The sequence below is a fragment of the Neophocaena asiaeorientalis genome, unplaced genomic scaffold (genome assembly GCF_003031525.2).
Source record: "Neophocaena asiaeorientalis asiaeorientalis breed wild unplaced genomic scaffold, Neophocaena_asiaeorientalis_V1.1 scaffold509, whole genome shotgun sequence".
Lineage (NCBI taxonomy): Eukaryota > Metazoa > Chordata > Mammalia > Artiodactyla > Phocoenidae > Neophocaena > Neophocaena asiaeorientalis.
The window spans coordinates 265336-288548 of NW_020172152.1; the positions used below are offsets into that span (position 1 = coordinate 265336).

Sequence of the window (23213 nt, forward strand, 5' to 3'; positions counted from 1 at the left end):
CAGTGCTGGGCAGAGGTCCAAGAGACAGTTCCACTTATGTGTCCAACAAACACATGACTACAGAATAATAAGCCTCTTTCCTTAGCTCAGGTTTATTTTCAGTTGCTTTGAAAGTGGTTGCTTCCTTCTACTCTGATGACATCATACCTTGAACCTGAACACACAGCTCAGTGTATGAGGTGCCTCTGGTCTAACGTGTACCCTCCTAAGGCCGGACTTTCACACGCTTTCCTTCCAACCACAGACCAGCTGGGCAGAGACCAGACCTGACTAACACACGCTCATGCAGCTGGAGGAGTAGCTGCCCTTTCTCCTGGTTCCTCAAAGACCACCTGCCTCAGAATAAAGGGAACCAGCAAATTAAGTTAGCACTTTAAACACAACTCTTAGTAATGTCACCACTGATTTATGAAATCAAAATGTCTTAAGCTGGGACTCCCCTGGTGGTCCAGTGGTTAAGACTCTGTGCTGCTAATGCAGGGGGCCTGGATTCCATCCTTGGTCAGGGAACTAGATCCCACATGCCGCAACTAAGACCTGGCACAGCCAAATAAATAAATAAATAAATATTTTTTAAAAAGTCTTAAGCTGACTACAAGTGAAATGGTGATAGGCTGCACTGCACATGATGGGGCTTGAGGCCCGGGTGCCAGAGCCCAATTTCCTAGTTTAGGACGTCCTCCCCTCCCAGGACCGCCTGCGAAGCTCCTACTTGACTCAGATCTGTGTGCAAAGAATAATTCTGGAGGCACTGATGCCCCTCTTGCTTCCCCGTCCTGTGACACCTTACCAAGGCTAGGCTGTCAGCTCCAGGGAGATGGGGCCTTCATCAAATGACTGAGGGTCTCCTGTGCCTGGACACTTAACATGGAATGAGAGGATGACCACACATCACAAGCTGGACTCTGTCTGAAAACTGAGTCTGGCTACAACAGAGCAAAAGCGGGCAGTGAAATTGTCTCCCCAAAGACCACAGTCCCTCCATCACGGTGGAAAAGCACAAGTGTCCCTAGTACCCTGTGCTAAGTCGTCCGAGCTCCCCTGGGCCCCCAAGTGGCTTGGTGATGCTGATGACTTCCTGGAGATAAGACATGGGTCACCTGGGTCCTCATGCATGGACACTGCGCTCTGTGAGGCCTTGGGGAGAGGCTGGGCACTGTTCCCGTCAGTTTGTCCCCATATTCTGGACAGAGTCGAGCTGACATTTTTTTAAAGTTATTTTTCATATGTTTTGTGTTGCTCAGTAATAACTAGTCCAGATTTCTTTGAAGAAGAATTTCTTATTAACAAGTGTACAAGCCTAGTTGCAAGTATATGAAGAAATATTTTTTCGGACTCACGACAAAACCAATGGGTCAGCTGTCTGAAGCATCAAAACAGGAGTAGAGCATAATGCAAATAAGAAGTGATAGGTCACATGAACACTGCCAAACAAAAGCTCAACTTGGACTCAGAATCAAGACATTTTACCAACGAAGAAAGCAACTGAGTCACGATAATGCCTTGTATTTACAGATGGGATTTTTTTTAAGTCATATATTTTATACACATCAGTGTATACATGTCAATCCCAATGGCCCAATTCATCACACCACCACCACCACCACCCCCCGCGCAGCTTTCCCCTTGGTGTCCATAAGTCTGTTCTCTACATCTGTGTCTCAACTTCTTCCCTGCAAACCTGTTCATCTGTACCATTTTTCTAGGTTCCACATACATGCGTTAATATACGATATTTGTTTTTCTTTTTCTGCCTTACTTCACTCTGTGTGACAGTCTCTAGATCCATCCACGTCTCAACAAATGACCCAATTACGTTCTTTTTATGGCTGAGTAATATTCCATTGTATATATTTACCACATCTTCCTTATCCATTCATCTGTCGATGGGCATTTAGGATGCTTACATGACCTGGCTATTGTAAATAGTGCTGCAATGAACATTGGGGTGCATGTGTCTTCTTGAATTATGGTTTTCTCTGGGTATATGCCCAGTACTGGGATTGCTAGATCATATGCTAATTCTATTTTTAGTTTTTTAAGGAACCTCCATACTGTTCAATTAATTTTCTTTTTTTGTAGAATCTTTGTCTGGTTTTGGTATCAGGATGATGGTGGGCTCATAGAATGAGTTTGGGAATGCTTCTTCCTCTGCAATTTTTTGGAAGAGTTTGAGAAGGATGGGTGTTAGCTCTTCTCTATATGTTTGATAGAATTCACCTGTGAAGCCTTCTGGTCCTGGACTTTTGTTTTGTGGAAGATTTTTAATCACAGTTTCAATTTCATTACTTGTGATTGGTCTGTTCATATTTTCTATTTCTTCCTGGTTCAGTCTTGGAAGGTTATCCCTTTCTAAGAATCTGTCCACTTCTTCCAGTTTGTCCATTTTATTGGCATAGAGTTGCTTGTAGTAGTCTCTTAGGATGCTTTGTATTTCTGCGGTGTCTGTTGTAACTTCTGTTTTTCATTTCTAATTTAATTGATTTGCGTCCTCTCCCTCTGTTTCTTGATGAGTCTGGCTAATGGTTTATCAATTTTGTTTATCTTTTCAAAGAACTAGCTTTTAGTTTTATTGATCTTTGCTATTGTTTTCTTTGTTTCTATTTCAGTTATTTTTCTTGTTTCTTTAGGTAGGCTTGTAAACGTATAAACTTCCCTCTCAGAGCTGCTTTTGCTGCATCCCATAGGTTTTGAATCATCGTGTTTTCATTGTCATTTTTCCCTAGGTATCTTTTGACTTCCTCTTTGATTTCTTCAGTGATCTCTTGGTTATTTAGTAACGTATTGTTTAGCCTCCATGTGCTTGTGTTTTTTATGTTTTTCCCCTGAAATTCATTTCTAATCTCATAGTGTTGTGGTCAGAAAAGATGCTTGACAAGATTTCAATTTTCTTAAATTTACTGAGGCTTTATTTGGGACCCAAGATGTGATCTATCCTGGAGAATGTTCCAGGCACACTTGAGAAGAGAGTGTAATCTGCTGTTTTTGGATGGAATGTCCTGTAAATATCAATTAAATCTATCCAGTCTATTGTGTCATTTAAAGCTTCTGTTTCCTTATTTATTTTCATTTTGGATGATCTGTCCATTGGTGTAAGTGAGGCGTTAAAGTCCCCAACTATTATTGTGTTACTGTCGATTTCCTCTTTTATAGCTGTTAGCAGTTGCCTTATGGATTGAGGTGCTTCTATGTTGGGTGCATATATATTTATAATTGTTATATCTTCTTCTTGGATTGATCCCTCAATCATTATGTAGTGTCCTTCCTTGTCTCTTGTAACATTCTTTCTTTTAAAGTCTATTTTATCTGATATGAGTATTGCTACTCCAGCTTTCTTTTTATTTCCATTTGCATGGACTATCTTTTTGCATCTCCTCACTTTCAGTCTGTATGTGTCCCTAGGTCTGAAGTGCATCTCTTGTAGACAGCATATATATTGGTCTTGCTTTTGTATCCATTCAGCAAGCCTGTGTCTTTTGGTTGGAGTATTTATTCCATTCACCTTTAAGGTAATTATCGATACGTATGTTCCTATGACCATTTTCTTAATTGTTTTTTTTTTGTTTTTCAGTACGCAGGCCTCTCACTGTTGTGGCCTCTCCCGTTGCAGAGCACAGCCTCCAGATGTGCAGGCTCAGTGGCCATGGCTCATGGGCCTAGCCACGCCATGGCATGTAGGATCTTCCCGGACCATGGCACAAACCCGTGTTCCCTGCATTGGCAGGCAGACTTTCAACCGCTGCGCCACCAGGAAAGCCCATTGGGTTTGTTTTTGTAAGTCCTTTTCTTCTCTTGCGTTTCCCACTTAGAGAAATTCCTTTAGCTTTTGTTGTAGAGTTAGTTTGGTTGTGCTGAATTCTCTTAACTTTTGCTTGTCTGTAAAGCTTTTGATTTATCCTTCAAATCTGAATGAGATCCTTGCTGGGTAGCATAATCTTGTTTGTAGGTTCTTCCCTTTCATCACTTTAAGTATATCATGCCACTCCCATCTGGCTTGTAGAGTTTCTGCTGAGAAATCAGCTGTTAACCTTATGGGAGTTCCCTTGTATGTTATTTGTCATTTTTCCCTTGCTGCTTTCAATAAGTTTTCTTTGTCTTTAATTTTTGTCAATTTGATTACTATGTGTCCCGGCATGTTCCTCCTTGGATTTATTCTGTATGGGACTTGCTGCGCTTGCTGGACTTGGGTGGCTATTTCCTATCCCATGTTAGGGAAGTTTTCGACTATAATCTCTTCAAATATTTTCTCGGGTCCTTTCTCTCTCTCTTCCCCTTCTGGGGCCCTTATAATGTGAATGTTGTTGTGTTTAATAATTTCCCAGAGGTCTCTTAGGCTGTCTTCATTTATTTTCATTCTTTTTTCTTTATTCTGTTCAGCAGCAGTGCATTCCAGCATTCTCTCTTCCAGGTCACTTACCCATTTTTCTGCCTCAGTTATTCTGCTATTGATTCCTTCTAGTGTAGTTTTCATTTCAGTTACTGTATTGTTCATCTCTGTTTGTTCTTTCATTCTTCTAGGTCTTTGTTAAACATTTCTTGCATCTTTGCCTCCATTCTTTTCCCGAGATCCTTGATCATCTTCACTATCATTATTCTGAATTCTTTTTCTGGAAGGTTGCCTATCTCCACTTCAGTTAGTTGTTTATCTGGGGTTTTATCTTGTTCCTTCATCTGGTACATAGCCCTCTGCCTTTTCATCTTGTCTATCTTTCTGTGAATGTGGTTTTTGTTCCATAGGCTGCAGGATTGTAGTTCTTCTTGCTTCTGCTGTCTGCCCTCTGGTGGATGAGGCTATCTAAGAGGGTTGTGCAAGTTTCCTGATGGGAGGGACTGCTGGTAGGTAGAGCTGACTGTTGCTCTGATGGGCAGAGCTCAGTAAAACTTTAATCTGCTTGACTGCTGATGGGTGAGGCTGGGTTCCCTCCCTGTTCGTTGTTTGGCCTGAGGCAATCCAACACTGAAGCCTACCTGGGCTCTTTGGTGGGGCTAAAGGCAGACTCTGGGAGGGCTCACACCAAGGAGTACTTCCCAGAACTTCTGCTGCCAGTGTCCTTGTCCCCAAGGTGAGTCACAGCCACCCACCGCCTCTGCAGCAGACCCTCTAACACTAGCAGGTAGGTCTGGTTCAGTCTCCCCTGGGGTCACTGCTCCTTCCCCTGGGTCTCGATGCTCACACTACTTTGTGTGTGACCCCCAAGAGTGGAGTCTCTGTTTCCCCCAGTCCTGTCGAAGTCCTGCAATCAAATCCCACTAGACTTCAAAGTCTGATTCTCTAGGAATTTCTCCTCCCATTGCCGGACTCCCACCTTGGGAAGCCTGATGGGGGGCTCAGAACCTTCACTCCAGTGGATGGACTTCTGTGGTATAAGTGTTCTCCAGTCTCTGAGTCACCCACCCAGCAGTTATGGAATTCGATTTTACTGTGATTGCACCCCTCCTACCATCTCATTGTGGCTTCTCCTGTATCTTTGGACGTGGTGTATCATTTTTCATGAGTTCCAGTGTCTTCCTATCGATGATTGTCCAGCAGCTAGTTGTGATTCTGATGTTCTCACAAGAGGGAGTGAGAGCACATCCTTCTACTCCAGCATCTTGGTTCAGGTCTCATACAGATGTGTTCTTAACACGCCTTACCAGAATGTCACATGACCTTGTGTGTTGTCATGATCAGGACTTTATATTAAATGATGGAGAAACAGCCACTGAGCATCTAGCATGGAGACACTGTGCTACATACTCTAATATATAACCTCACTTAGTTACACAGTCTCACTGCAAAACAGGTATTACTGTCTCCATTTTGCTGACTTTGAAACCATGCCTTGGGACTTCCTTGGCAGTCCAGTGGTTAAGACTTCACCTTCCAATTCAGGGGCTGCGTGTTCCATCTCTTGTGAGGCAGCTAAGCTTCCCACATGCCTTGTGGCCAAAAAACCAAAACACAAAACAGAAGCAATACTGTAACAAATTCAATAAAGACTTTAAAAATGGTCCACATCAAAAAACTCTTTAAAAAAAAAGAAAGCATGCCTTCCTAAGACTCAAGTGGGGAAGAGGGAGAGCTAACTCAAATGCTCATGTTTTCCACACCACATCAATGACAGCAGACCTTTTCACCATAGACTAGAAGTTCACCATTTCAAGAAATACATCTACTAACTCATGCGAGTCATTAGGAGAAGTCAGAAAATATGTTACTACCACTCTGTACTCAACCACCAATTAGAAAGAATGGGATGAGGACATTTTGTAGAGTATTTACAACCTTAAACATATTATTCAATGTATACTTTCCAAATTAGAGCAAGGAAAACTTGAACAGAAAAGAAAACTTCAACCACACCATTAAACCACCTTTTGGGTTATTTCTACCATGCTAGGGCATTCTGCTAGTTACACAGGTTATCTTTAAAGGCTTAATAAATTAGGGCTAGTAGATTATTATTTACTTTCTTTGGGCAACTGCTCTCCCTAACTCCAGTGACAGTGCTGACAACGAGACTGTCGACCATGGCAACATTCCCCTCTGGCTGTAGGACTGCGTCTGTGAACTGCTGAACCAACCACGGTATCCATGCCTCTGGCCACTGTGGCTGATCCAAAGATGAACACGACTCCTCTGGAGTTCCTCCCTGGAATTAATCTACAGGGTGGAGAATGCCCTCTCCTCCTGAGTTAGGAGAATGTGAGCCATGGCTGGACTGATGGCCAGGGGTCCACTCATAAAGAAACAGCCTGGCCTGGAAGTTAGGCTGGAGTACAGAGCAGGTGGGAGGGAGGGCGCTGGAAGGGGAGAGAGGGTGAGAGAGTGAGGATGAGAGAGATAAAGAGAGGAGGAGAGAGAGGAGAGGAGGAGGAGGGGCCATTTAAAATGCAGGTGGAGGGCGGCAGGTAGAGACACACCTCACTAACAGCCCCCTCAACCTGCCCTGCACAGCTGTGGTTAGTTAGGATTTCTGCACTCAGGCACCCACAGCCACCTTCCATCCTGCTCTTCTGTGGTTTGACCGTCTAAACAGAGTCTCTCTTTTTGCTTCCAGTGTTTGGAGTGGGGTTTTTATTACCTCCAGTGGCAAACTTAAATTACCTAAGAAAACACGTTCATTACTTTACTAGACTAAGTTCTTATTTCCGTGTCTGCGTCAAATACAATGTGACAAGTCAAATTAGCAAATATGTATGGAAACACCAAAAGGGGGCACTGTGGCCTAGAGGCCCTGAGAGCGACACTGAAAAAGAAGACACAAAACACCATGTCCGAGAAACAAAGACAAATGCAAACATGGAAGAAGTCATGGTATAAAGTAAGAACAGTACAGGACTATGAAAATATGCAGCCAGTACATATCAAAGGAGAAGAGGAGGGAACACTCAGGTTGGGGAGAGCACCCCATCTGAAGCACATGTCACTTGAAGCCTTGCTCACACTGACATCGGTGTGTCAGGGGTTTAATCCTTCCACTGGCTGCACCCTGTGTCCTGTACATGTCTGGGGGCATCGGAGCATTCCTGAAACACCCTTTCACCTAACTGCAGAGCACGTGCCAGCAAGCTTACACCAGGGCAAGGCTGCCTTCAAGGGTGGGCGTTTGTGCAGCACACAGGGCCCCCTCTCAGGGCTCTGCACTTGGTTTAACAGTTTGCTGTCTTGAAATTGTTAATACTTTTTGAATAACAGGCCTGCCGTTTTTATTTCGCACTGTTTCCTTGAAATTTTGTGGCTGGTTTTCCACTAAGGAGAGGGACAAAATTTTGCTACAAACAATTCAGACCAACAGTCTTACTTTTCAAACCAGTCTCTTTGCCAAGAGACGTAATATAGTTTGGAAGTCAGAGGGCAAAGATGCTCTATCACTTGCCACGTGTTCTTCCTTAGCCTTTCATTAAAAGCAAATGATTTAGGAAAATGAGAAGTGTGCAGTGGAGAGCACCTGTCACATGCCAGTTCACAGCACTGCCAAGTTGAAAGTGAAGTCACCAAGGGTGACTCAAAAAGCCCATCGTAATTCTTTTTTAGCAAAGGATGAAGTATAAAAAAAGGATTGGGTTGATTTTATGAGATATTCAGTGGGCATGTCCAATGCATCAACTATCATAAACAGTGGACTGTTATCCATAGTGTTGCCTGGTAACACAACTCTATCTCAGAGAGCACAGGCTGTAAATGGCTGGTCCTTCCCGACATCACCTCCACGGGGGCCTCTCAGCAGCTTCCCTACAAGCCACGCAGTAATGGGAGTTCAAATGACAGTCCCCCTGCCATCTCGCGCCAGGACCTCCAGAGCCACCTCCCCAGGGCCTGCGGCCTCTGCTGCAATTCACTTCCTCATCATGTGCCCTCAGGGCAGCTGCCCCCCAACACCAGTCTCCTCAATCCTGCCCTGTCCATGCCTATATCCCACCATGTCCACTCTCATCAGGATCGTCTCAGCTCCCTCGCAAAGTGAAACACTGATCTTTCCGTTTTGTTCCTGAGTGTGAACGAGCCCCAGTCCCTTTAGGGGCCCAGGCTTAGATCAGAGCTGAAGAAGGAACGTGGGGAGTAGTGGCATCAGGAAGGGAGGTTGTCTGTGACATGCTGACGTTAAAACCAGTTTCCTCCTCACCGTTGTCCAAACTGAGCAAGCCTTGCTGGGTGAAAAACTGGAAACATACAGCTAAGTCTGAAAGAAATGAACGGAGGTCCAAATGTGCCCGTGTTTATACGATTCTCCCTCCTGTCTCACCCGCATGGACTTCTAACATCTCATCTTTTATGTTAACTCCTGGTGATGTGTTTTGAGGTAGAATAAGCTCAGTGTTTTCCTTCTGCTCAGACTGCTCTCTTTTTGCATCCATTGTTCGCTGAAGCAGACTCCCTTCTCTGATGGAGCCTGGGTTCTAGGTAGATAATTCTGTGAGTGAGCATAAGCCAGGCACAGTCCACATGCTCAGGACGTGTCCGCAATTGACTTCACCTGATTTAAGGATGGATGAGAATCTACTTACAGATGAAGACTAGGCAGGCGAGCGTGGTTTTGTATGTAAGCAAGACCAAAATGAAGATGATAAGCAGAAAACTGGAATTTTGTGCTCTGATGAATAAAGTCCCTTAGGAGGTAAGTTTTCTAAAGCAAAGTCCTTGTGAGGGCCAGGATGTTGGAAAGCACACCAACTGGTTCAGGATTAGGGTTTGGTTTCCTTTTCCTTTTTCCTTCTCCCTCCAGATCCAGCTACTTTGGGATGCTGCCGTGCATGGGCCAGCCTGCTTCCTGACTTGGTAACAGGACACCTCTGTGACCTTCATAATCAAGTGACAGAGACTCTATTTCATGTACTTAAGAAGAGAAACTTCCCTTCATTCCTGAAAGAATTTAGGAAACGTGATATGATCTGATAAGATTCTTGAAAAATCTTTTAAAAAATATTGATCATCAGTTTCTTGGTGACACCTGGGAGAAATTTTGATATGAATGGTGAAATTTTGACAGTATCTAATGAATTGAGCAAAAATAAAACCAAACTGATTCGTCTTACCTTATGGTCTTTTGAAGTGAGTGGGTTTGTCATCTCAGCAGTGTTCTTCCACTCCTGTTCTTACCTTGTTTGCTTCTGTGTGGCCTCCTCATCACAGAAGCTGTTTTACCAGAAGGTGGTCCTGGCAAACCATCACTCTAGCTGTCCTTTGTAGCATCACAACCATTGTGCTGACTTTTCTTACTCAGGCTGCAAATACTGTCCGATCTCAGCACCCTCTCAGACAGGACACCCAGAGTTAGAATGTAATTTGTCATTCAGGCTATAAAAGTTGGCAAGCCCTAATTGGCCACACCTGAGAAAACATGTTTCAAAATGCCACTGTGTAAATGAAAAACACCTACCTCTCTTGTAGAATAAGTTTGTTTTCTTTCTTCCAAAAGTCTTTAAAGTCGGAGCTGAATTCATGCCAGATACTGAAGAAAACATTTGGGGACACTTCCTTCTCTCCAATTTTTGGTCTCATGAAGAAATAGGCTGTAGTCTCCAAAAAGCTGTCAAAGCATGCACACACACACACAAACACACACACACACGTATAAAAGCTATCATTACTTTCCAACATGGGATATTCTTTCCCCATCCAAATGCTGATTTCATTCATGCAGTTATTATTACCAAGAGGACTCAACTCCTAAGGCACCAACAGTAGTTCTCTTAAGGTTTCATGTTAGGGTTTTTGGACTCAGATGTTAGCAGCTGACAAGAGTCCTCCATATACTGGTAGCTATCCCTGGTCCAACCATTTTCAAAATTAATCACTATGTGTCCAACCTATTTCAGAAATGAACCTGTAATCAAGTTGGGACGTAAGGGAAGTGTTGGGTCTATACTTTCCTTCTAGACTCTAAACAAATGAAATATCAGCTCTTTGTCCCCAAACTAATATGTCTCTATATGTGTATTATACTGCTTCTATACTGTGGGCTTCCTACATTGCTGGTGGGAAAAAAAAGCAACAGCCCCGAGAGATACTGACAAAGGCTCCCACTGGAGATCATGGCAGCACCAATGAGTGGGTACCAGCAGGGCAGCCAGCATCGTGACAGTGGGTGGCAGTGCCCATCTCCAGAAGGTGCCATCGAGGCTGCTTCGTATTACAACTACATGACACTCAGAAGGGGTTCAAAGGGTTATTTGACAAAGAACATACAACTAGTAAGTGGCAGATTTATTCTGCACCTTGACCTGGACCTCCCCGCCTCCAGAACTGTGAGAAGTAAATGTTCACTGTTTAGGCCACCCAGTCTATGGTATTTTCTTATAACAGCCAGAACTAAGTCAAGGACAAATGATCTAGATTCTTCAATACATAAATGTAAAGGGAAAAAAAGGTCTATTATAAAGACTTAAGAGATATTGTCTGATTTTAATGGTTTGAACTTCTTTATATATTGCTTCAAACAAACTGTAAGAAAATAAAATCATTTCTTACATATATGAACTAATAGGACTTTCGAACAGAGACTGGGTATTTGGTGACATTAGGGATTATTATTTTTGGTGGTAAAACTGGTGCTTGTTATTTTTTAAAGGGGATTTTTTAGCGATACATACTAAAATATATATGGATGAAATTATACCTGTTGAGGATTTGCTTCACAAACAATATGGGAGGCAGCAAGTGGGCAGGGGTGTAGATGAAACCAAGTCAGGAACTGCTGGGTGATGAGTGCATGATGATCACTGTGCATTTTGTTTACCATCTCTAAATCACAGCCAAGTTCCTCACCTGCATGGTCTTTAATCTACCTACCCCTACTTCCTTTAGGAAAGTATCAAATCCATTGTCTCCTATTTCCAGCATCCAAAATCTCTTATTACTAGGTTTTCCTTCTGATCCTAAGAGCATATGAAGATTTCTGCATCTATAAATATTCTCTCATCCATGCAGACTCACTGAAAGACACCATGATTTATATACAGTTGCTTTATAATTCAATGCTCCTCTGTCCTCACTTGTTTTGAAATCTGGCTTCATAGGCCACCTTCACTACTTTCTCGCAAAAGTCTCTGATCTAAACCTACAACTTTTAGCAATTTCCATTCTCATGTCCTAAAATAATGGAACCATTACTGTCCTGTTTACTTGAACTTAAAAATGAGAAATTATTAACAGAGCTTTTCTTTTACTCCTTTAGGTTAAACCGATGCAAACTGAATTAAATGTATTATTTCCATTTTCCCTTTATGAAACTCTCAATTATAGGAGACAGCTGAGGTAATGATCACCTATTTCATGGCCCTACCTTGTATTAACTTCAGATTTACAGAAAAGTTGAAAAGATAGAGTTCAAGTATGGCCTCCACTCACCTTCTCCTAATATTAACATCTTACCCAGAAACAGTACGCTTAACACTGAAAGTGAGAGGAACTCTCTTGGCAGGAGCTACTGCAAACTGCCTTCTGAGTAAAGTAAGAGAAACTGTGTCAATGAGTAGGGACAACAGGTAAGGTGGTCACCCCACTGTGGTGCTGCCTGCTGGCCCCAAGACACACACGCGCGCGCGCGCATGTGTGTGTGTATTTAATTGAAGTATAGTTTAAGTATAGTATTGTGCTAGTTTCAGGCTTACATACATCATAGTGATTCAGTTATTTTTTTCAGATTCTTTTCCATTATAGGTTATTATAAAATATTGAATATAGTTCCCAGTGCTATGCAGGGAACTTATAGGTTCTTGTTGCTAATCTATTTTATGTATAGCAGTTTTGTTCCACTTGTAGATGTATTTTGGATGTGTTTGTGTAGGGAGGTGAGCTCCATGTCCTCCTACTCTGCCATTTTGATCCCTCTCTGAGACTGATATACTGACATCAGTTTTAATTTATATAAAGGTCCTGTGTTGTCTCATAATTATGTGGGGTGAGGGAATGAGGGAAAGGAACTGAAATCATACAAAGTAGGCACTCTGACCACCATGGAATTAAATTAGAAGTCAATAACAGTAAAATTAACTGTCCAAATCATTTCTTTATCCTTTCTTCTAGTTTTATTGGGATATAATGGACACACAGCACTGTATCTGTTTAAGGTGTACAGCAAAGTGATTTGATTTACAAACATCATGAAGTGACACCACAGTAAGTATAGTGAACACCCACCATCTCATATAGATACAAAATTAAAGAAATGTTAAAAATTTTTTTCCTTGTGATGAGAACGCTTAGGATACAGCAGGATTAATTGTATTTATCATGTGGTATATTACTTCCCTTGTGTACCTTTTAATTAACCTCATCCAATTCCCATCCCCCCACCCCTGCCTTTGGTAACCACAAATTGGTTCTCTTTTTCTGAGTTTGTTTGTTTGCAGTATAATTGATTGACAACACTATGTTAGGTCCTATTACATGACACAGTGATTCAGTATTTCTATACATACCAAAATGATCACCACCATAAGTCTAGTTACACAGAAATATATTACATGGTCATTGATATAGTTATTGACTGTATTCCCCACACTGTACACTTCATACCTGTGACTCATTTATTTTGCAACTCTAAGTTTGTACCTATTAATCTCCCTCACCTATTTTTCTCTTCCCCCAACCTTTCCCTTCCGGCAACCACCTGTTTTTTCTCTGTATCTATGACTCTGCTTCTCTTTGTTATGTTGTTCATTTGTTTTGTTTTTAACTTCCACATATAAGTGAAATCATATGATATTTTTCTTTCTACATCTGACTCCTTTTGCCTATGTCCCCAGGGTCAGCTCCAGTTGCCTCCTGCCTCTCCAGGAAGCTCTACAAGATCAGCAGGTGGGTCTGACCCTGGCTTCTTTCAAATTACTGCTCTATTTCCCACAGCCTTCTGGGTCTCCTGAAAGTAAATCTCACTGGTCATCAAAGCCAAACATTTTGGGGGAGAGGGAAGATGGTGGAAGAGTAAGACGTGGAGATCACCTTCCTCCCCACAGATACATCAGAAATACATTTACACGTGGAAGTGCTCCTATAGAACACCCACTGAACGCTGGCAGAAGACCTCAGACTTCCCAAAAGGCAAGAAACTCCCCACAAACCAGGGTAGGGAAAAAGAAAAATCAGAGACAAAATAATAGGGAAGAGGACCTGCACCAGTGGGAGGGAGCCATGAAGGAGGAAAGGTTTCCACACACTAGGAAGCCCCTTCAAGGGCGGAGACTGTGGGTGGCAGAGGGGGTAAGCTTCGGAGCCACGGAGGAGAGTGCAGCCACAGGGGTGCGGAGGGCAAAGCGCAGAGATTCCCGCACAGAGGATCGGTGCCGACCGGCACTCACCAGCCTGAGAGGCTTGTCTGCTCACCCGCTGGGGTGGGCGGGACTGGGAGCTGAGGCTTGGGCTTCGGTCAGAGCCCAGGGAGAGGACTGGTGGCGTGAACACAGCCTGAAGGGGTTAGTGCACCACGGCTAGCCGGGAGGGAGTCCAGGGAAAAGTCTGGACCTGCCAAAGAGACAGGAGACTTTTTCTTCCCTCTTTGTTTCCTGGTGCACAAGGAGAGGGGATTAAGACCGCTGCTTAAAGGAGATCCAGAGATGGGCGCGAGCCGTGGCTACCAGTGCGGACCCCAGAGACGGGCATGAGATGCTAAGGCTGCTACTGCCGCCACCAAGAAGCCTGTGTGCGAGCACACAGGTCACTATCCACACCACCCCTCCTGGGAGCCTGTGCTGCCTGCCACTGCCAGGGTCCCGTGATCCAGGGACAACTTCCCTGGGAGAACGCACGGCGCACCTCAGGCTGGTGCAACGTCACGCCGGCCCCTGCCGCCACAGGCTCGCCCCATACCCCTCCCTTCCCCTGGCCTGAGAGAGCCAAATCCCCGAATCAGCTGCTCCTTTAGCCCCGTCCTCCCTGAGGTAAGAACAGACACCCTCAGGCGACCTACACGCAGAGGCAGAGACAAATCCAAAGCTGAACCCCCGGAGCTGTGCAAACAAAGAGAAAAATTTCTCCCAGCAGCCTCAGGAGCAGCGGATTAAATCTCCACAATCAACTTGATGTACCTGCATCTGTGGAATACCTGAAAAGACAATGAACCATCCCAAATTGAGAAGGTGGACTTTCAGAACAATATATATTATTTTTTCCCCTTTTGCGCTTTTTGTGAGTGTGCATGTATATGCTTCTGTGTGAGATTTTGTCTGTATAGCTTTGCTATCACCATTTCTCCTAGGGTTCTGTCCATCTAATTGTTTTGTTTTGTTTTACTTAAACATTTTTTTCTTAATAATTATTTTTTATTTTAATTACTTTACTTTTTATCTTACTTTATTTTATTTTATCCTCTTTCTTTCTACTTTTTCTCCCTTTTATTCTGAGCCATGTCGATGAAAGGCTCTTGGTGTTCCTGCCAGGAGTCAGTGCTGTGCCTCTGAGGTGGGAGAGCCAACTTCAGAACACTGGTCCACATGAGACCTCCCAGCTCCACGTAATATCAAATAGCGAAAATCTCCCAGAGATCTCCATTTCAATGCCAAGATGCAGCTTCACTCAACGATCAGCAAGCTGCAGTGCTGGACACCCAATGGCAAACAACTAGCAAGACAGGAAAACAGCCCCATCCATTAGCAGAGAAGCTGCCTAAAATCATAAGTCCACAGACACCCGAAAACACACCACCAGACCTGGACTTGCCCACAAGAAAGACAAGATCCAGCCTCAAACACAGGCACTAGTCCCCTCCACCAGGAAGCCTACACAACCCACTGAACCAACCTTAGCCACTGGGGACAGACACCAAAAACAACGGGAACTACGATCCTGCAGCCAGCAAAAAGGAGACCTCAAAAGAGTAAGATGATGAGAAAAATTAAAAGACAGAAAAACACACAGCAGATGAAGGAGCAAGGTAAAAACCCACCAGACCTAATAAATGAAGAGGAAATAGGCAGTCTACCTGAAAAAATATTTCAGAATAATGATAGTAAGGATGATCCAGATTCTTGGAAATAGAACAGAGAAAATGCAAGAAACATTTAAAAAGGACCTAGAAGAACTAAAGAGGAAACAAGCAACGATGAACAACACAATAAATGAAATTAAAAATACTCTAGAGGGGACCAATAGCAGAATAACTGAGCCAGAAGAACGGATAAGTGACCTGGAAAATAAAATAGTGGAAATAACTACTGCAGAGCAGAATAAAGAAAAAAGAAAGAAAAGAACTGAGGACAGTCTCAGAGACCTCTGGGACAACATTAAACACACCAACATTCGAATTATAGGGGTCCCAGAAGAAGAAGAGAAAAAGACTGAGAAAATATTTGACGAGACTATAGTGAAAACTTCCCTAACATGGGAAAGGAAATAGTTAATCAAGTCCAGGAAGCACAGAGAGTTCCATACAGGATAAATCCAAGGAGAAACATGCAAAGACACATATTAATCAAACTATCAAAAATTAAATACAAAGAAAACATAGCAACAACAAGCAGCAAGGGAAAAACAACAAATAACACACAAGGGAATCCCTATAAGATTAACAGGTGATCTTTCAGCAGAAACTCTGCAAGCCAGAAGGGACTGGCAGGATATATTTTAAATGATTAAGGAGAAAAACCTACAACCAATATTACTCTCCCCAGCAAGGATCTCATTCAGATTGGATGGAGAAATTAAAACATTTACAGACAAGCAAAAGCTGAGAGAGTTCAGCACCACCAAACCAGCTCTACAACAAATGCTAAAGGAACTTCTCTAGGCAAGAAACAGAAGAGATGGAAAAGACTTACAATAAAAAACCCAAAACAATTAAGAAAATGAGAATAGGAACATACATATTCATAATTACCTTAAATGTAGATAGATTAAATGCTCCCACCAAAAGACAGACACTGGCTGAATGGATACAAAACCAAGAACCATCTAAACGCTGTGTACGAGAGACCCATTTCAGACCAAGGGACTCATACAGATTGAAAGTGAGGGGATGGAAAAAGATATTACACACAAATGGAAATCAAAAGAAAGCTGGAGTACCAATTCTCATATCAGGCAAAATAGACTTTTAAACAAAGACTATTACAAGAGATGAAGAAGGAAACTACATAATGATCAAGGGATCAATCCAAGAAGAACATATAACAATTCTAAATATTTATGAACCCAACATAGGAACACCGCAATACATAAGGCAAATACTAACAGTCATAAAACAGGAAATCGACAGTAACACATTCATAGTAGGCGACTTTAGCACCCCATTTCACCAATGGACAGATCATCCAAAATGAAAATAAATAAGGAAACACAAGCTTTAAATGATACAGTAAAAAAGATGGACCTAATTGATATTTATAGGACATTCCATCCAAGAACAACAAAATACACATTTCTCTCAAGTGCTCATGGAACATTCTCCAGGATAGATCATATCTTGGGTCACAAATCAAGCCTTGGTAAATGTAAGAAAATTGAAATTGTATCAAGTATCTTTTCCGACCACAATGCTATGAGACTAGATATCAATTAGAGGAAAAGATCTGTAAAAAATATAAACACATGGAGTCTAAACATTGCACTACTTAATAACGAAGTGATCACTGAAGAAATCAAAGAGGAAATAAAAAAATACCTAGAAACAAATGACAATGGAGACACAACGACCCAAAACCTATAGGATACTGCAAAAGCAGTTCTAAGAGGAAAGTTTATAGCAATATAATCCTACATTAAGAAACAGGAATCATCTCGAATAAACACCCTAACCTTGCACCAAAAGCAATAAGAGAAAGAAAAATAAAACAAAAAACCCCCCAAATTTAGCAGAAGGAAATAAATCATAAATATCAGATCAGAAATAAATGAAAAAGAAATGAAGGAAATGACAGCAAAGATCAGTAAAACTAAAAGCTGTTTCTTTGAGAAGATAAACAAAGTTGATAAACCATTAGCCAGACTCATCAAGAACAAAAGGGAGAAGACTCAAATCAATAGAATTAGAAATGAAAAAGGAGAAGTAACAACTGACACTGCAGAAATACAAAAGATCATGAGAGAATACTACAAGCAAATCTATGCCAATAAAATGGACAAGCTGGAAGAAATGGACAAATTCCTAGACATGCACAACCTGCCAAGACTGAATCAGGAAGAAACAGAAGAAAGATAAAATAAGAACAGACAAATCACAAACACTGAAATTGAAACTGTGATTAAAAATCTTCCAACAAACAAAAGCCCAGGACCAGATGGCTTCACAGGCGAATTCTATCAGACATTTAAAGAAAAGCTAACACCCATCATTCTCAAACTCTTCCAAAATATAGCAGAGGGAAGAACACTCCCAAACACATTCTACAAGGCCACCATCACCCTGATACCAAAACCACACAAAGATGTCACACAAAAAAAGAAAATTACACACCAATATCACTGATGAATATAGATGCAAAAGTCCTCAACAAAATACTACCAAACAGAATCCAACAGCACATTAAAAGGATTATGCACCATGATCAAGTAGGGTTTATTCCAGGAATGCAAGGATTCTTCAATATACGCAAATCAATCAATGTGATACACCATATTAACAAATTGAAGGGGAAAAACCATATGATCATCTCAATAGATGCAGAGAAAGCTTTTGACAATATTCAACACCCACTTATGATAAAAAACCCTGCAGAAAGTAGGCATAGAGGGAACTTTCCTCAACATAATACAGGCCATATATGACAAACCCACAGCCAACATTGCCCTCAATGGTGAAAAGCTGAAACCATGTCCACTAAGATCAGGAAGAAGACAAGGTTGCCCACTCTCACCACTCTTATTCAGCATCATTTTGGAACTTTTAGCCACAGCAATCACAGAAGAAAAAGAAATGAAAGGAATACAAATTGGAAAAGAAGTAAAGCTGTCACTGTTTGCAAATAACCTGATATATACATAGAGAGTCCTAAAGATGGTACGAGAAAACTACTAGAGCTAATCAATGAATTTGGTAAAGGAGCAGGATAAAAAATTAATGCACAGAAATCTCTGGCATTCCTATACACTAATGATGAAAAATCTGAAAGTGAAATTAAGAAAACACTCCCATTTACTATTGCAACAAAAAGAATAAAATAAACATATGACCCTGCAATCCCAGTATTGGCATATAACCTGAGAAAACCATAATTCAAAGAGTCAGGCACCACAATGTTCATTGCAGCTCTATTCACAATGCCAGGGTATGGAAGCAGCCAAAGTGTCCACCGACAGATCAATGGATAAAGAAGTTGTGGCACATATATACAATGGAATATTACTCAGCCATGAAAAGAAATGAAATTGAGTTATTTGTAGTGAGGTGGATGGACCTAGAGTCTGTCGTACAGAGTGAAGTAAGCCAGAAAGAGAAAAGCAAATACCGTATACTAATGCATATATATGGAATCTAAGAGGAAAAAAAAGTTCATGAAGAATCTTGGAGTAAGACGTGAATGGAGACGCAGACCTACTAGTGAACGGACTTGAGGATACGGGGAGTGGGAAGGGTAGGCTGTGACAAACTGAGAGAGTGGTATGGACATATATACACTACCAAACGTAGAATAGATAGCTAGTGGGAAGCAGCCGCATAGCACAGTAAGATCAGCTCTGTGCTTTCTGACCACCTAGAGGTGTGGGATAGGGAGGGTGGGAGGGAGGGAGACGCAAGAGGGAAGAGATATGGGAACACGTGTATATGTATAACTGATTCACTTTATTATAAAGCAGAAACTAAGACACCATTGTAAAGCAATTATACTCCAATAAAGATGTTAAAAAAAAAAAAAAAGCCAAGCATTTTGGGGGCTTGTCTTCTTGGTGCAGGAGCCCCAGGCTGGGGATCACAGGATGGGGCTTGGTCTCCTCACTCTTTGGGGAAAACCTCTGCCATTGTAATTATTCTCCTCTTTGGGGTCAGCCACTCGGGGGTATGGGTCTTGACTATACCGCATCTCTGCCCCTCCTACCTGCCTCTTTCTATCTTTAGTTGTAGAAGCTCTTTTCTCCTCATCTTTCAGTTTTTCTCATCAGTAGATGTTCTGTAAATAGCTGTAATTTTGGTGTGTCCATGGCAGAAAGTAAGCTCAGTGTCTTCCTACTCTGTCATCTTACCCATATTCCAAAGCTTCCAAATCATTTCTAAACAATTCACAGGTCAAAGAAAATATCTCAAGGGAAATTAGAAAATGTTTTGAACTGTAAGTACAACATATCAAAATTTGTAGGATGTAGTTAAAGCAGAACTCAGGTGAAAATTTATAGCATAAAATGTTCTTAGAACAGAAGAAACTTCTAAGATCAATAAGATTTCACCTTAGAGAACTAGAGTAAAAAATACAATTTAAGCTCAAAGCAAGCAGAAGAAAAGAAGTAAAAATTAGAGCAGATATAAATGAAATAGAAAAAAAGAAAAACAATGGAGAAAAATCAGCAAAACAAAAAGATGATTTTTGGAAAAGACCAATAAAATTGATTAACCTCTGGTCAGGTCAACTAAAGAAATAAGAGAAAAAAGCACAAATTAGTAATGTAAATAATGAAAGAAGGGTTATCACTATTAGTCCCATGGACATTTAAAGGAAAGTTATGAATAATTCTTTGCCAACAATTTTGATAACTTAGATAAAATGTATCAATTCTTTGAAAGACACAGCTACTAAAACTTTCTTCAGACATCTCCATCTATTAAATAAATTAAGTCAATAATTAATAACCTTCCAAAAAGAAACCATAAGATCTAGGTGGTTTTTCTAGTGAGTTTTCTACCAAATCTTTATAGAAAAGTTAAATCTCTTCCAGAAATTAGAAGCAGAAGAAAGAGTTCCTAACTCATTCTATATGGCCAGCAATTGCCTAATACCAAAACAAGATAAATACATTACAAGAAAAAAAGTACAGGCCAGTATGTCTCTTGAGCATAGATACAAAAATTCTCAACAGAATACTAGCAAATAGAATTCAACATGAATAAAAATTGTTTTACACCATGACAAGTGATGTTTATTGTAGTTATGCAAGATGGGTTCAATATTCAAATAAAAAAATGTAATCTACCACATGAACAAGCTAAAGGAAAAAAATCATGTAATGATATCAACTGGTGCAGGAAAAACATTTCACAAAATCTAACACCATGATAAAAACTCTCAGCAAACTAGGAATAGAGGACTTCCTTGAATTGAGGAGGAACATCTACAAAAAACCCTAGAGCTAACACCATACTGAATAGTAAGAGACTGAATGCTTTCCTCCTAATAGTGGTAATAAGGCTAGGGTGCCCTCTTTCACTTCTATTTGCACCATACTGGAAGTCTTAGCTAATACAACAAGACAAGAAAAGTAAATAAAAGGTATACAGATTGGGAGGGGAGAAATAAAACTGTCTTTATCTGCAGATGAATATGTTTATATAGAAATGCCAAAGAATCTACAAAATCATTCCTGGAACCTATAAACAAATATAGGAAAGTTGAAGGATACAGGTCAATATACAAAAGTCAATTGCTTTCTTATACACCAGCATTGAACAAGTAAGTTTTGAAATTAAAAAATATATAATTTACTATAGCACAAAAAACATGGAATACTAAGGCATAAATCTAACTACAGATATATAATATCTATGAGGAAAATTACAAAACTCTGATAAAAAAAATCAAATAGGATCTAAATAAATGGAGAGCTAGTCTATGAACATGGGTAGGAATAGTCAATATTGTAAAGATGCTAGTTCTTCCCAACTTAATTTGATTCATGTAATTCCAATAAAAATCCTAACAAGTTATTTTGTGGATATTGACAAACTGATTCTAAAGCTTATATGGAAGAGGAAAAAGACCTGGAATAGCCATCACAATACTGAAGAAGAAAAACAAAGTTGAAGCCCTCACATTACCCAATTTTAAGACTCACTATAAAGCGGGACAGTGTGGTATTATTAGAGAAAGAATAGACATGTATTCAATGAAACAGAATAGAGTGTCCAGAAGTAGGCTCACAAATATAGTTGACTGATCTTTGAAAAAGGAACAAAGGCAAGTCAATGGAGAAATGACAGTCTTTTCAACAAATGGTGCTGGAACAGCTGGCTGTTTATATGCAAAAAACACACAAAAGGAACCTAAACACAGACGTCACATCTTACACACACACACACACACACACCCCTAAAATACTGATCAACAACTTGTGGTGGTGAGAAAAGTTAAATAACTTGAAGGTGTTACATTATTTTGGGAAGGGACAAATATATTAAATATTTGTTAATTTAAAGGTATTAAAAATAGAAGAAATAAAATGTATCACGTCTATGGCAGCCACGAGTACACATCTTTCAGATCTCCCAGGTTCCAACTGAGGAAAACGAAACTGACCGAGGGCTTCATCTGCTGTGCTCTGGGGTCAGCCATTTCATTTACACAGAGGCCCAGGGTTGCCCCCAGCCAGTGAGTGAATACAGCAGGGTGCTGGTGCTGGTGCTACCCTAGGGGACACAAGGCTCCTCTCAAAGGCGAACTTGGCTGAAGGACTTCCAATCGGCTTTACCAAAACTTTCTGGTAACTGCACTGCAGTCTGAGACTTTTGCTATCCAGTCTTCCTTCCTTCCCTCTCCTCCATGGGAGCTGGACCTGCATCCAGATTTAAAGCTGCCCTACCATCCTCTGGACCCCTTCCCATTTCTCCCAGTAAATGCAGCCTTGGCACCTGCTTCTTGGAGAACCTGAAATAACATAAGTGGAGCCACAGAAAACAAGCAGTAAGTTGAGGTCTGGGACAGATTCAGTCACCACCCCACTGTCCTGGGTGGCACGTGGCACGGACCCTGGCACATTGGAGGCTATGAACTGCTAACAATATCACCGAGGTGGCCTAGAAAAATATCCTTGTGTGGGAATGTCCTCGCAGGTGTGATTATTCAGGCTACTGAAGACATGGTGAGAACAATGCCACATAGACAGCGGAATTGGCTGACTACGGCTAGGTTGGATTGACACCCTGCAGAGGAATAATGAGAGGCCCTGGGCTTAACAGACAGTTAAAGACTAGGGGCAACTTGGTGGTTTGGAAAGAGGCAGTTGTCACCTGTAGTGAGAGAACAGATAAAGCTGCACAACAAAAAGAAGATCTAACAGCCAGGCTGAAGAGTTCCAGAGACATTTACATGCACAGCCAAGCAGGTCTGCTAAGGTAGTCAGACCCTGGCTGGGAAAACCTGGGATCCCAAAACAAGTGATGAAGATAACTGACAGTCACCCCTACAGATCCCTAAAACTGTCAAGAGTTTGTAGAGGGGCCCCACTCTTCTCTAGTAAAGGTGAGCACCTCAGCTAGGGAAGTGCTAGACCTGTTGTAGGAAAAGAGATTATACACCCATGTTGCTGCAAGAATTAGCCATGTGTAGTGGCAGGAGTTGGGGGCGGCTCTTACAGGCCTAGAGTAAGCTATGGCCAAGGCAGAGGAGAGCAGGCATGGCTCAGCTGTCCTGGACAATCGCAGAGCAGGGAGTGAAGAGGCTGAGGGCAGTGGGCATGCCTGTGTGTATCACACGAGTCCAGAACACTGAGCAAAGGAGTACTCCACGGGAGGTCCCAGAGGGCCCACCACACATCAAGGCTGTCAAGAATGCACTGGCAACAGGGGCGCTGATGTTGCTCTGTGCTGTGGGCCAGGGAAGCCAGTAGGAGAGATCACAGCTGAGCCCATTAAAACCCATGGGGATGATGGAACCCG

The 23213-nt window shown here is 41.6% G+C and overlaps 1 protein-coding gene across 1 annotated transcript in view; it reads right to left on the reverse strand.

Annotated features, from left to right (window-relative positions):
• Positions 1–23213, reverse strand: part of FMN2 (formin 2) — a 227185-nt gene that overhangs the window by 19259 nt on the left and 184713 nt on the right. The window contains exon 17 of the mRNA XM_024754888.1: positions 9861–10010. Within this exon, the coding sequence (XP_024610656.1) occupies positions 9861–10010 (150 nt within the window). The remainder of the gene's footprint in view (positions 1–9860; positions 10011–23213) is intronic.